The sequence below is a fragment of the Leucopleurus acutus genome (assembly GCF_964270905.1).
Source record: "Leucopleurus acutus genome assembly, chromosome: 1".
In the NCBI taxonomy this organism is placed as follows: domain Eukaryota; kingdom Metazoa; phylum Chordata; class Mammalia; order Artiodactyla; family Delphinidae; genus Leucopleurus; species Leucopleurus acutus.
Window position 1 is genome coordinate 167,860,149 of NC_139142.1, and position 13,820 is coordinate 167,873,968.

Below are 13,820 nucleotides of genomic sequence, written 5' to 3' on the forward strand. Positions count from 1 at the left end.
CATGCTGCAGAGCGGCTGGGCCCGTGAGCCATGGCCGCTGAGCCTGCGCGTCCGGAGCCTGTGCTCCGCAACGGGAGAGGCCACAACAGTGAGAGGTCCGCGTACCGCAAAAAAAAAAAAAAAAAAAAAAGAGACCGCAAAGAGCATTCTTGCCCTCTTTTCATCATGTGAAAATACAATGAAAAGCTGACAGTCTGCAACTTGGAAGAGCGCCTTCACCTGACTCGACCATGCTAGCTCCCTGATCTCAGACTCCAGCCTCCAGCACTATGAGAGGCTGTCCACAGCAAAGGAATCCATAAACAAGACAAAAAGACAACCCTGAGAATGGGAGAAAATATTTGCAAACGAAGCAACTGACAAAGGATTAATCTCCAAAATATACAAACAGCTCATGCAGCTTAATATCAAAAAAAAAAAAAATGGGCAGAAAATGTAAACAGACATTTCTCCAGAGAAGACATACTGATGGCCAAGAGGCACATGAAAAGATGCTCAACATCACTAATTATCAGAGAAATGAAAATCAATACTACAGTGACGTATCACCTCACACCGGTCACAATGGCCATCATCAAAAAATCTATAAACAATAAATGCTGGAGAGGGTGTGGAGAAAAGGGAACCCTCTTGCACTGTTGGTGGAAATGCAAATTGATACAGCCACTATGGAGAACAGCATGGAGGTTCCTTAAAAAACTAAAAATAGAATTACCATATGACCCAGCAATCCCACTACTGGGCATATACCCTGAGAAAACCATAATTCAAAAAGACACATGCACCCTAATGTTCATTGCAGCACTATTTACAATAGCCAGGACATGGAAGTGACCTAAATGTCCATCAACAGAGGAATGGATAAAGAAGATGTGGTACATACATACAATGCAACATTACTCAGCCATGAAAAGGAATGAAATTGGGTCATTTGTAGAGACGTGCGTGGACCTAGAGACTGTCATACAGAGTGAAGTAAGAAAGAGAAAGACAAATATCATATATTAACGCATATACGTGGAATCTGGAAAAATGGTATAGATGATCTTATACCATTTTTATGCAAAGCAGAAACCGAGGCACAGATGTAGAGAACAAATATAAGGATACTGAGGCGGAAAGCGGGGGTGGGAGGAACTGAGAGATTGGGATTGACACATATACACTATTGATACTATGTATAAAATAGATAACTAGTGAGGACCTACTGTATAGCACAGGGAACTCTACTCAGTGCTCTGTGGTAACCTAAATGGGAAGGAAATCCAAAAAAGAGGGGATATATGTATATGTATAGCTGATTCACTTTGCTGTACAGTAGAAACTAACACAACACTGTAAGGCAACTATACTCCAATAAAAATTAATTATAAAAAAAAAAAGAACCGTGAGAGGCTGTTGTTTAAATACCCAGTCTATGGTATTTTGTTATAATAGCCTGAACAGACCAAGACAATGCTCTTCTGAAGCCTCCACCCTCCAGCAAAAAGAATCCTTAGAACTAGGGGCAGGAAGGCTGCTCTATGGGTACCCAGTCATTCTCTTCCCCAGGCAGCCTGGCCCTTGCTCAGAAGGCTTACGGACACACTGGCCTTGGTGCCGGGGAGAGAATGTGGCGTGGCCTTGACAATACCTACTCCTGTCATGGCCACCCTGACCTCTGGCCCCGTTGAGTATCAACTGCCAACAGCAGTGACCCACCCTGAGGCCCTGATTCTGCATCACACTCCTAAGTGACCAGCCAGCTCCCTGGTGGAAAGCTGATTACGCAGGGCCCTTCCTCCAGAGTACACAGTAATTTACCCTCACCAGGACAGACGTATACTACGAACTGTCATGCCTCCCGGCCCCCCGACCCACAAACTTACTTAATGCCTTCTGTACCACACAGCACCACCTCCAACCAACCAACCAACTTCTCTGCAAATGAAATGAAGCAAGGTCTACTCGCCACGGGATTCTTGAATCTCCCACAAACCTTATCAGCAGAAGCAGCAGGCCTTTCAGAGCTCTGCTGTGCTGCCCGCTAGAACACCACATCTGGCAGAGTTGTGGGACGTGATGCTTCTCCTCAGAGCCGCAGTCCAGGGACTGAGGGATCAGGGATGGAGATGACATCTCCCATGTTTATACCCCGCGAGCTACCCTTAAGATTCCTGCTTCCTGCCCCATGTTGCTGAGCCCTGGCGATCTGGAGACTTTAGTACCCAGGAAAGGATGCTTCTGGGAGTGGGTGGCCTAAGAGGATGTGTGGCGTGCCACCAGGCCATTTTGGGCTTCTAGGGAACAGCATCCTCATAGGTGGGGATGCAGAGGAGGACAGACTGTGAGGTACCCCTCCTTAGGGGGCTTGTTTGTGGCTGGGTCTGTGGGCTGGAGGCCTCCTTAGAAACGTGCATGTGTGGGTATGTGGTGTACAAACACACATGCACACACACTGGACAAATGAAAGATGCATTTAGCAAGCTCCTGCCAGGGTGGCTGCCTGATTCATCCTGATCCCCCTGTGAAAACAGTCCTTAGTGTACACAGGGAACCCAAGCAACCAAGTCTGTACTAAGCAGCTCTGTCAATTCCCCAGGCGTCTGGAATTCTGTAAGGCCCTCTGGGGACGGGACCACAGCTCTGCATCCTTGGTGCCCAGCATGGTATTGGCACAGCAGGAGCTCAATAAACACCTGCCCAGCAGTCAGTGGGACGGTCAAGGCAGTGGTCTAGAACTCCTTTAGCCAAGATTCCCAAAGCCAGCCTGGCTCCAGCCCTTCCTGGATTTTCAACTCTCTCTTAGATTCCTTGAGATACTCTGATGGTCTTCCAGGAAGTTCTTGTGTCACATAAACTAGGCAGTCTTGCTTTTTGTTTTTGTTTTGTTTTTTTTGGCTGCAGTGAGACACGAGGGATCTTAGTTCCCCGACCAGGGATTGAACCCGGGTCCCCTGCAGTGGAAGCACAGAGTCCTAACCACTGGACCACCAGGCAAGTCCCTAGTCAGTCTTGCTTTTAACCAGTACATTTTCAACACCTACACAGGACTCTCCACCATCCTAAAAGGAAGCCTATTCTCCTAAAACAAGCTTCTGGCCCCTTCCGTCGGCCAGGTGAGGCCTCTCAGAGGTGGTCAGTTTGTTTCCTCGGTCCTTGGGCTTCTCCAAGTCTGTGGTCAGTCAACACCTTTTTAACTATCCACGGAGCGTGTCCCAGACCCCTTGGAAAGCAGAGCAAAGCTATACACGCTCTCCCTAGAAAAAAAGCAACACACACACAAAATACTGTGTGACATTTTAAGGGTTGTGGGGGCTCCAAGTTAAGAACTTATGATCCTGTGACATATAAGAAATATGTATCTTGTCCTCCTCCATGGTTCCTGGCTCACAGTTCCTGAGCACTAAGAGCGATGCAAGCGTCTTTGGTCACAGTTTGGTCTCTTGTCCTCAGTTCTGAGTTCAGAGCCATAAAGGTGAAATGGGCATCTTATTATGCATAACAAGCTCCTTTCTGTCAAAACTGGGTTTATGTCAATGAGGTGACTTTTGTTCACAAAGGACCTAAGGATGGGGGGGCTGGTTTCCAGGGGAACCAATCATGAATAGAGGGGAGGGGAGAGGGCTGGAGGCTGAATCAATCACCAGTGGTCAGTGATGGAATTAATCATGCCTAATTAATAAAGCCTCCATAAAACCCTAAAAGGATGGGTTTGGAGAGCTTCCGGGTGGGTGAACATGTAGAGATTTGGTGAGAGTGGCAGACTTCAGCAGGGGCGTGGAAGCTCCGTCCTTTCCCCATACCTTGCCCCTAGGTCTCTTCCATCCAGCTGTTCCTGAGTTATACCCCTTTATAATAAACTGGTAACCTAGTAAGTAAAATGTTTCTCTGAGTTCTATAAACAGCTCTAGCAAATTAATTGAACCTTAGGAGGGGGTCACTGGAGCCTCTGATCTACAGCTGGTTAGTCAGAAGCACAGGTGACACCCTGGGCTTACAACTGAAGTCTGAAGTTGGAGGGATCCTGCAGGACTGAGCCCTTCACCTGTGGGATTGGATGATTCCTCCAGGCAGGCAGTGTCAGAATCGAGTTGCATCGCAGGACACCCATCTGGGGTCTGAGAAGTGCTTGGTGCTTCGGGGTACCCCTCCCGCCCCCCCACATGCATGTTGGAAATTGGGAGCAGAAACCTTTTAAAACTCTTACTGAGCGTGAGTCACCTTACTCCTCCTCTCTGAGGGCTCCAACCGGAGTCAGTGACACTGATGGCTGTCAGACACACCCTGGGTGCAGGGGCCGGGCGGACACCTGGGGAAGGAACAACTGGCAAGGCTGCGTCCTGAGGCTACACCTCAGGCTGTGAAGCAGCATTGTCAGAGATGTTTTCCTTCTCTAAACAACATCTCCATTTTCAAGGAAACTGATGTTTCTAAAAGGTCATCTGGTTTGGCAGCCCTGCAGCGCCAGAGGGGAGAAAACTGAAGGCCAGAGAGGAATCTGCTCAACCAGTAGAAGCAGCACCGGATCCCTCAGCAAGCAATTACCTACTGAATGAGAAGAGCATTGGACGCGGCACCCACGGCGCTGCGGGAAGGACCACATTACCTTTGTCAGCTGCTGCTCCGAGGAAAACCCCAAACCAAACACCGTGTTGGCTCTGCTGTCGGCCCACTGCCCAAATTTCTGCGATGTTTTGGTGAAAGTCATGTTGGGTGTGATTGTGCTGTTTATGATCACCTGCAGCGAAACAGCCCAAAGAGTCGACATTTAAACACTGAATTAGACACCAAAGTAACTCCTTAAAAACTCCTCTGTTGGCAAAGCTAGTAGGTAAAGCCTGCATCCCCACTGTTATATCTGGTCCTGAGTTCTTCCTCTCCTGGCACATCCCACGCTGAGTCATATACACACAACCATGATAACAGGCAATTGCAGAGACTTAAAAACAGACAGTCAGCCTAAAATGAGATCTCACAGGTTATCAGTGGGAGAAAGTCTCTCCTAAGCAGAGAACAGTTTCCAAAACTGCTACTTATTTCCCCAGAGCTGTCGCACATCCGATTGCCCTTAACGGCCAGCCATGTCACACATCCTCTGAAGAGCCACGCTGCTGACCTTTTTAAGTGCCTGGAGCCCCCGGGGTCCAGCTCAAACCATTTAAAATTTCCATGAGCAATGGGGGCTTGCTGCTTCCCCACGGGAAAGAAAAGGTACACTCTAATTGGGATAATTTGTGGAGGGTTAATTTACAGACTAATTAGACAGGTGTGAGCTGGGTGTATGGACAGTGCAGGGACCTGGTGCTAGCTGCTGCCACCTCTCCTTGGCTTTAAAGGATGAGGGGGTGAAGAGGCTATGGGATGTGGAAGGAGAGAGTCATGGAGCACAGGCTCCCTTAATGAGAGAGGAGACCTTCTGTTGAGGGACACACCAGCACATGGTGACCTCACAAGAGGGGGAGCCAGTGGGACAAATGCCCTCGCCTCTGCCGTTCTGACTTCCCGCCACTGGCCAAACCCAGCCAGAAGCCAGAGGCCCCACAAGCCCACTGATGTCATCTGCGGGTCAGCCCCTCAGGGACCAGAGCAGGGTGAAGAAGAGTAGAGGATGAACGTGGAGGTAAAAGGATGATATCCAGCACACAGTACATTCATTCATTCAACAAACATTCACGGAACATTCACCATATGCCTGGTATTCTGCTAACCAAAGACACAAAGAGGAAGGAGTCAAGATTCCTGGTCTTCAAGTTGCAGGTAGTCACGAAGAGGGTAGAGACATGTAAGTAATCACTAAACAATTGATCAGTGTTATAAAGTATCAATAACAAGCTCACTCGGCAGAAATCCTTGGCAGCCTGAATACTAAATTACTGAAGACTAAAAAACTACTTAGATCAGCTCTTAAGCCTTACAACAAGCCTATGAGGTATGACTACCACCTTCACTTCACAGGAGAAACTGAGTTGGCAAGTAGCAAAGCCTAGAGGTAAAACCCAGATTGTCTGACTCAAAGTCCTGTATTCTGAACTTCTGTATGACGTGCTTCTCCTGTTCTTGCCCCAGCTATGAAGCACTGATGCCTTCACTGCACTCCAGGTTGCTTTTCCTTCCTGTGCTAGTTCCTCTAATTCTCAAGACTGTGTGAGCTAAGACACTTTTATCACGTTTTTCAGATAACTGAATGCAACAGTTAGTAAAGAGCTCTGCCTGCTGTCACCGGACACTATCAAGAAATGGAGGCAGGGCTTCCCTGGTGGCACAGTGGTTGAGAGTCCACCTGCTGATGCAGGGGACACGGGTTCGTGCCCCGGTCCGGGAAGATCCCACATGCCGCGGAGCGGCTAGGCCCGTGAGCCATGGTCGCTGAGCCTGCGCGTCCGGAGCCTGTGCTCCTCAACGGGAGAGGCCACACAGTGAGAGGCCCACGTACCAAAAAAAAAAAAAAGCAAGACGGACAGCTGGGGCAATAAAGCCATTAAAAAGTGGTCAATCCCAGGACCCTCTTCTTTCACTTCCCGCTAACATGGAAACTCTGTCCTGTGCTACCCGTGGCTCAGCCCACCAACACCAAGTCCTCCTGAGAAGTTGGGCAGATCGAAGCTTCTAAGGACACATTCCTTCTGTGCGTGTTCCTCTTGGGTTCCCAACTCATTTCTGGCTAACTGCGCTTGCACCTGGAATCCACCTTATTGCCTGTTTCTCTTTGAGGCTCCGACTCATTTCTGACTTTCACCCTCCTCAAGCATGCAAGAAGAAGTGAAAGGAAGTGGACACATAGGACCTTTTGTCTACTCTGGGTCTGCTACGGTTGAGTGCCCAGTGCGGTTGTGTGAATGGGAGGGATATTCTGGGGGTGGGGGGGAGGAGATGGGACCTGAGGGAGGCTTAGTTCTGCGCAGGTGAATGGAACCCTCTCTTGTGAGACTGGAGAGAATGAGGTAGGTTGAGTTTGACGGACATAAGCTACAAGCTCAATGTCACTAGGAATGTGGAAACTGCATTACCATTACTACTATATACTCACCAAATTCAAAATATGTCTGATGATACCAAGGGTGGGGGTGAGGATGTGGGGCAATGGGTGCTCTCACATATGGGCAAAATCACTTTGAAAACTAATGTGGCTTTCTCTGATAAAGTTTAAAATGCACATTCCCTACCACCCAGCAATTCCACTCCTAAGTATATATCTGAGAGAAACCTTTGCATAGGTACACAAGGAGAAATGCACAAGGATGTTCACAGTAGCAGTGTTTGCAAACATAAATGTCCACCACCAGCAGAATGGATAAATTATGGTATATTCATACAACGAAATACTACCTAGAAGTGAAAATTAACCAAAGCTATAGGTATCAGCACGGATGACGACAAAAACTTAAGTTAAAAAAAAGTCACAAAAGAAGACATACAGTATAGGTCTCCGTATGATTCTATTTATGTAAAAATCAAAAACAGGCATAACTAAATAATACATTTAGGGCAAGGGTCAACAATTATAGCCCTCAGGCCAAATCCTGCCTGTTTTTGTAAATAAAGTTTTATTGGTACACAGCTTCACCCATTCATGTACATATTGGCCTCTGGCCATTTCCTTGCTATTGATACAAAAGAAAAGTTGAAGAGCTGTGAAAGAGATTGTACAGCTCATAAGAAAATTACTATCAGACCCTTTAGAGAAAAAGTTTGCCAACCTCTGGCTTAGGGATATATACACAAGTGGCAAAAGTATAAAGAAAGGCAAGGGAATGTTTAACACGAATTTCAAGAAAGTGGTAACCTCTTGCAGGGTGGACGGCAGGTGCCTCTATTAGGGAGAGGTCCAGAAAGGGACTTCTGAAGGACTAGTAAAGGACAGACTTCCTCAGTTGGGTGCTGGGTACATGAGTATTTGCTTTGTTATCAGACATTAAATGGCACAGATAAACAGTTAAAAATAAAAAAACATGCAAAGCTATAATAAAGCTGTCAGGGAGACGAATCCCCCGTGTGAGCAGAAGCTTGTGAAAAGGGAAGGCGGTGCCCTGTGCATGGGGACACTGGAAAACTGTGCTGGGGGCAGAGGAAGTGGCTGGACCTGTGGTTTCTGGCCTCAGGTAAGCGGGGGGAGGCTCAGCAGACTCTGGGGTCACAGGAGTGGGGGATGTCACCCAGCAAGAGGGGACAGAGTTTCAAGGGAAGAGGCCTGGGTAGAAAATGACTTTAGAAGCACGAAGGCAGGGCCTGAGGAGTGAAGGCATACAGAAGGGACAGTCAGGAGGGAACAAGGAGGAATGAGGCCTTGGGTGTGGGGAGAAAGGGCACGCGTGCGTGTTCGATGAAGCAGACGGACTCAGCAGGACCAGAACTGGTGCCTCCCTGGGGACTTGGGAAGGCCGGGTGGGGGGGGCGGGGGGCAGGGGAGCACCCTTAGAAAGTGAAGCTCAGAAGGATGAAGGGGCTGCTTTAAAGCACAACCTTTAATATGGGCTCCCGACCCCTATGCCCACCCCCTTCCTCTTTTTTGTGAATTCTCTCTGAAACGTTCATGGAGAAAAAAGAAAAAGAGACTCCCCAGTAAAAGACTCAGCTCCTGCAGATCACTGGAACCTACTTCTCAGACAATGGACAGAGCACATGCAACCAAGAGGTACCTGGAAGAAGCAAAAAGCTAAGCTCCTCCAGTCCCTAGTGCAGCTCCGGCTTCAGAGGAAGCTGGAGGCAGGCCCCCTGGTTCCTATTCAGGGCAAGTCCCCACATCCACGGAGATGGAAGTCAGAACGCAGAAGAGGTTGGGGATGTTACAGCAATTAAAAGACTTGTTGCCTGCTTCCAGAAAAGGTATTAATAGATGCTTTTTTCTTGTTTTTTAAAACCATAGTCAGGGAAGAAGAGAAATCAACATTCATCGAAAATCCTACTGTGTGCTGAGAACCTTCCATATGTCTGCTCCTTTAACAGAAGGTGCTCTGTATTTATCCAAAAGGGGAAACTAAGGACTTCGCTGGAGGTCCAGTGGTTAGGACTTCACCTTCCAATGCAGGGGGTGTGGGTTTTATCCCTGGTTGGGGAGCTAAGATCCCACGTGTCTCATGGCCAAGAAACCAAAACATAAAACAGAAACGATACTGTAACAAATTCAATAAAGACTTTAAAAATGGTCCACATCAATGAAGTGAGAGAGTGGCATGACATTTACACACCACCAAACAAATGTAAAATAGATAACTAGTGGGAAGCAGCTGCATAGCACAGGGAGACCAGCTGGGTGCTTTGGCACCACCCAGAGGGGTGGGATAGGGAGGGTGGGAGGGAGACGCAAGAGGGAGGATATATGCGGATATATGTATATGTATATAGCTGATTCACTTTGTTATACAGCAGAAACTAACACACCATTGTAAAGCAATTATACTCCAATTAAGATGTTAAAAAAAAAAAGTCCACATCCAAAAACAAAAACCAAACAATGACAAAAAAAAAAAAAGAGGAAACTATACTGATGGGTGGAGGAGGGGACCCTGACTGTGTTCTTGAAAGCAATTTCACATTCCCAGACAAAACACCAAACAAGTCAGAGTTTCAGAGGCTTATATCCTCCAAACTGTTGTGATTAGGCAGAACACAGCGGGTGCTGCTAAATATCTGTAGAATGGATGACCTCTAAGGTCTCTTCCAAGATAGGCTTCTGGGATCCTATAAATAACTGAGAACCCAGGGCAGGGGAGCCATCCAGAGCACCCGGGAGAAGCACCTGCTCCAGGCAGGTCTTGTCCACAGGTGCAGGCAATTCCTCATGAGGATGGCAATGATTAACTCAGTCTGTAAAGAGTGCCAACAGCACAATGAAATCAAGTGCTGCGACGGCTCAATTCACAAATGCTCTGGAAATGGAGTTGGCTGCTCCGCACAAAAACTCACCATCAGTCACACGGCTGTTGGTTGCGGCTGTCGGTGATGTGATGGCTCACATCAGCGCTCTGGGAAGCTGGGAGACCCCTCATGTGGCTCCCACCTGTCCATGCACAGGGCTGACCCTGGGTGACATTCTGAGGTTTTGGTCCTGGTTCCCCCTTGGCGGTGATCCTACTCTTGCCCACTGTCCCGCTGCGGACACGGCACACCTCCTGCAGGCCTGGAGAGGACGTGGCCAGGCCTGACCTCGTCACCCACCCATGTCTATGGCGTGGCCCACTCTAGCTTGATGCTGAGACTCCCAAGATGGGCCAGGCCCGTTCCTCGAAGAGCACAGTCTCCTGGTAGCCCCCCCCCCCCCCCACAGACATGGATCCACAGAACCTCCAGGCAATGCTGGAGCTACGCACCACAGTATTCCCACCCACGTATGTCTTGAGCAGCAGCTGCGACTGACACATGAAATACTTTCCTTGGAAGAAGGAAGAAAAGGTCTGCACACAGATTTTTCCTACGATGAGCAGCACCAAAGGCTCTCAGGGGAAGGAGAGGGCTTCCCCGCATCCTTCCCCAAGTAGAGCACGACCAACGCTCGGACAGGGCAGAGGAGCTTGCTATGCCTGGTGTGGAACGACAGCTGCTAAAGCTGCTGGCTGCACCTCCTCCCTTCACGGGGGGCCCATGCTCTGTGGGCTGCCCGCGGTTGACTCAGCGGCTGAGTCCACTGTGGTCTTTGCTCGCAATCACCTCCAAGTCCCTTCCACACCAGCAACCTGTTCCTGAAGCACATCTACTCCTTCATTTGGGAGGGGCAGAGCAGGCTTCCCCTTCCAGACCGCAGCAGCCTCCCGCCTTGGGAGAGACAGCTGGCCCAGAAGCACCAAGCAGAAGACGTGACATGGCCAGGCCAGGAGAGAGAGGCAGGACCGGGGGTCCTAGAACTGCCCAAGGTCAGAGGTGCAGCCAAGACACCACCCCAAAGGCTAAAAGCATCTGACCATCTGTCATCTTAGTTCCTTTAACATTTGGAATCAAAGGCCTAAAACAAAGTGGGGTTGTCCCAACGTGGTGGAATGCAAGGATGAGGATCCAGAGGCAGGGGTGGGATGCAGAGGGGCAGCGGACAAGGGCCCTGGGACAGCGCGGCACTGGCATCAGGTAAGCAGACGGCGCCCTACTCCAGCCCCTAGGGAGGAAGGAGATCCACCTGGATTATTGGGGCAGGGCAGAAGCTGGGGCTGGGGGGATCAGGAACTCAGCCGTGGGTGGGGAGGAGGAAGGCGCAGAAGACCGGGCAGTGTCAAGAGCTGCTACCACTCTGGGGAAATCACCATCCGGGGGTCCTTCTCCATGTCTCACCTGACCTGTGGAGCGGCTGGAGGCACAGGATCTGACCGAGACCCGGCCTGCTGGTTTTGCACATTGTTGCTGAGCAGCTCCAGGCAAGGTCCAGCTGAGCTGAGGAGGCCTGGGGACCACTGTCTGGTATTCTGTGCTCCAGTTCTCAGGGCAGGACAGTTGCCACCCACCCGCGGCCCCAAGTGCCAGGCACAGGGACTAAACCACTAAGGCTGGTCCCTACCCACTCCCCTGGGCCTTATGCTCTGTCACAGGACACTCCCTTTCGCTGAACGAGGCCCCGTCACAGTGCCTGTGCCCCGCTAGTAAGGCAGGAACTCTGAGTGGGCTCCTGGAATGCCAGGTGGTGTGGCGCTTAGGAGGCGCGGCCAGAGGGCCGCAGGCTCCATTGCTGGATTCCAGTGGCACCCCACAGCCTAGGTTCCCAATTCCCACTTTTTAAGTGACTCCATAACTTGATGGATCCCCCGCACTGAGCCGTAACTAGCTCTATTCTTCAGTCGGCGGATAGCCCACCCTCCTCCACCCACCTGATTTCTCAGAGCTAGCTCGTTTGGCTCGGACCCCACCACTGTCACAGACTTCAGGAGCTGCAGACCCGTACAACGCAGTGGCTGACACATTGACAAATTACTCAAAGCCCAGCTAATAGGACTAAAGCGCTTCCTCTAAGAAAGTGCATTTTATCTGTATTTAAATACAGATAAAATGCACTTTATCTGTATTTAAGCCCACTCTGTCCTGGGATAACTCAACTGACAAAAGTGCAAACCCATCTCAAGGGATGGCAGATGAACTCACAGAATCTACAGATAAAAGAAAGCAAGTCGGCTTGATTCACCACTGCTAGCAGAACATCCTGGCAAGAGGTGAGAAGATTCCAGCTCAAAAGCACAGAGAAGGAGAGTGGTAATACAACCGCCAGATCACCATGTCTCCCAGAGGAAAAGAAATAATAAAGGCATCTCTCAGATAGTCAATCCTCAAACACAAGGTGCCTATCTACTATGCGCCAGGCACTTCTACACTTCCTGAGCGCTCATCAGAACCCTGGTCAGCGGAGGCTTCCCATGCCTCCTGCTCTGTGGTTGTGGGGTTGTGGAGGGAGAAGCCCACAGCCAGGCCCCATTCTACTACCCAGCCCTGACCCAACTCCCCAGGAACGCTGACCTAGGGGCAGATTGCAGGCGAGAGGAGGCCAGTCAGAAGGCTACTGCAACAGTCTGAGCAAGACTGTACCAGGACAAGAGTTATGGCCTTGAAACAAAGCATTAGGTATAAACGTGACACACTTCAAAGGCAGATTCATTCTACCAACTAAAAAGGGAATGACTGTGCTTTTCCATTTCCTTCTTTCTTTCCTTCCTTCCTCCCTCCCTCCCTCCCTTCCTTCCTTCCAGCAACAAGTGACTGGGAAGTGAAAATGGAGAGGTGGTTTAGAGGGCAAATAGGGGAACTCAGCTTCAGATACACTGAATTTCAGGTGAGAGCAGATTATCCATGTAAAAATGTCCATCAGGATGAACACAGATTAAAGACAGAAAAGAAACTATAAAGCATCAAGTCTACTTTTTTTTTCTTTTGTAAACTTGGTGATACGTCTACTGATAATCCTTCTTTATTCTGCTCCCATCATAATGTGGCAAAAATACTGAGGAAGACAGCAGAATAATGAAAACACCAGGAAAAAAATTATCTCAAGAAATACTCCAAAACCATTGAATAAAATTCAACTCCCATGCCTAATAACACCAAAACCAGACTAGTTACAATACCCAATGCTGTCGGGGGTGCAACAAACTGGCATTCTCATACATGCTGGAAGACAGAACTCTTCGGAAAGCCATTTGGTAATAACCATCAAGAGCCATAAAGCGTTACTATCTTGACCTATAACATTACTTCCATAAATCTATCCTAAGGAAATATCCGAAAAGCAATAGGCATGATGACCAAATGAGGTTATCTGTTTCATGAAGATGCTCATTATCTATAATAGTAAAAAACTGGAAGCCACTTCAGTAGCTAACCATAAGGGGAGAGATTAAGGACATTATAGGTCCTTGGTGGAATTATTAAAATAGCATTAAAATGCTAGTTATGAAGACAGCGTGCTAACAGAGAAATTTTTTTTAATTGGCCATAATTTTAAATGAAAAAAGAAAAAAGCGGGATCTGTGATTATAAAGACATGATAACAATAACATCTCTGTTAAGGTGGCGGGTTTTGGGGTGCACCCTTTTCCCTCCACTTTTCAAATGTATCCTATTGCTTTTGATGAAAATAAGTGACTTCAAGTGAGCCGGCGAGATGGTACCTTGGCTCCATCCACACTGATGATCCGATAGCTGTTCCTTGTGACATCGTAGAAGTAGGAGACTGTGACGGCCTGCTTGCTCGCAGGCACCCAGTTCTTCTTGGTGTTGGGGTCGATCTGGAAAACGTGGGCTCGGGTGGTGAAGATGGGCTGTTCTCTGCAAGAGGAGAGATGGGCGAATGAGTTGATGGAACTTTATGTATAATTTATGATTTCTAAGCCACCTAAGATTTTGATCATTTATGGAGAAAGATACATAAGCCT

General features: G+C 48.7%; 1 protein-coding gene across 1 annotated transcript in view; it reads right to left on the reverse strand.

Moving 5' to 3' along the window:
• Positions 1–13,820, reverse strand: part of HOMER2 (homer scaffold protein 2) — a 94,087-nt gene that overhangs the window by 30,232 nt on the left and 50,035 nt on the right. The window contains 2 exon segments of the mRNA XM_082852700.1: positions 4,589–4,720; positions 13,557–13,713. Of these exon segments, the coding sequence (XP_082708826.1) occupies positions 4,589–4,720; positions 13,557–13,713 (289 nt within the window).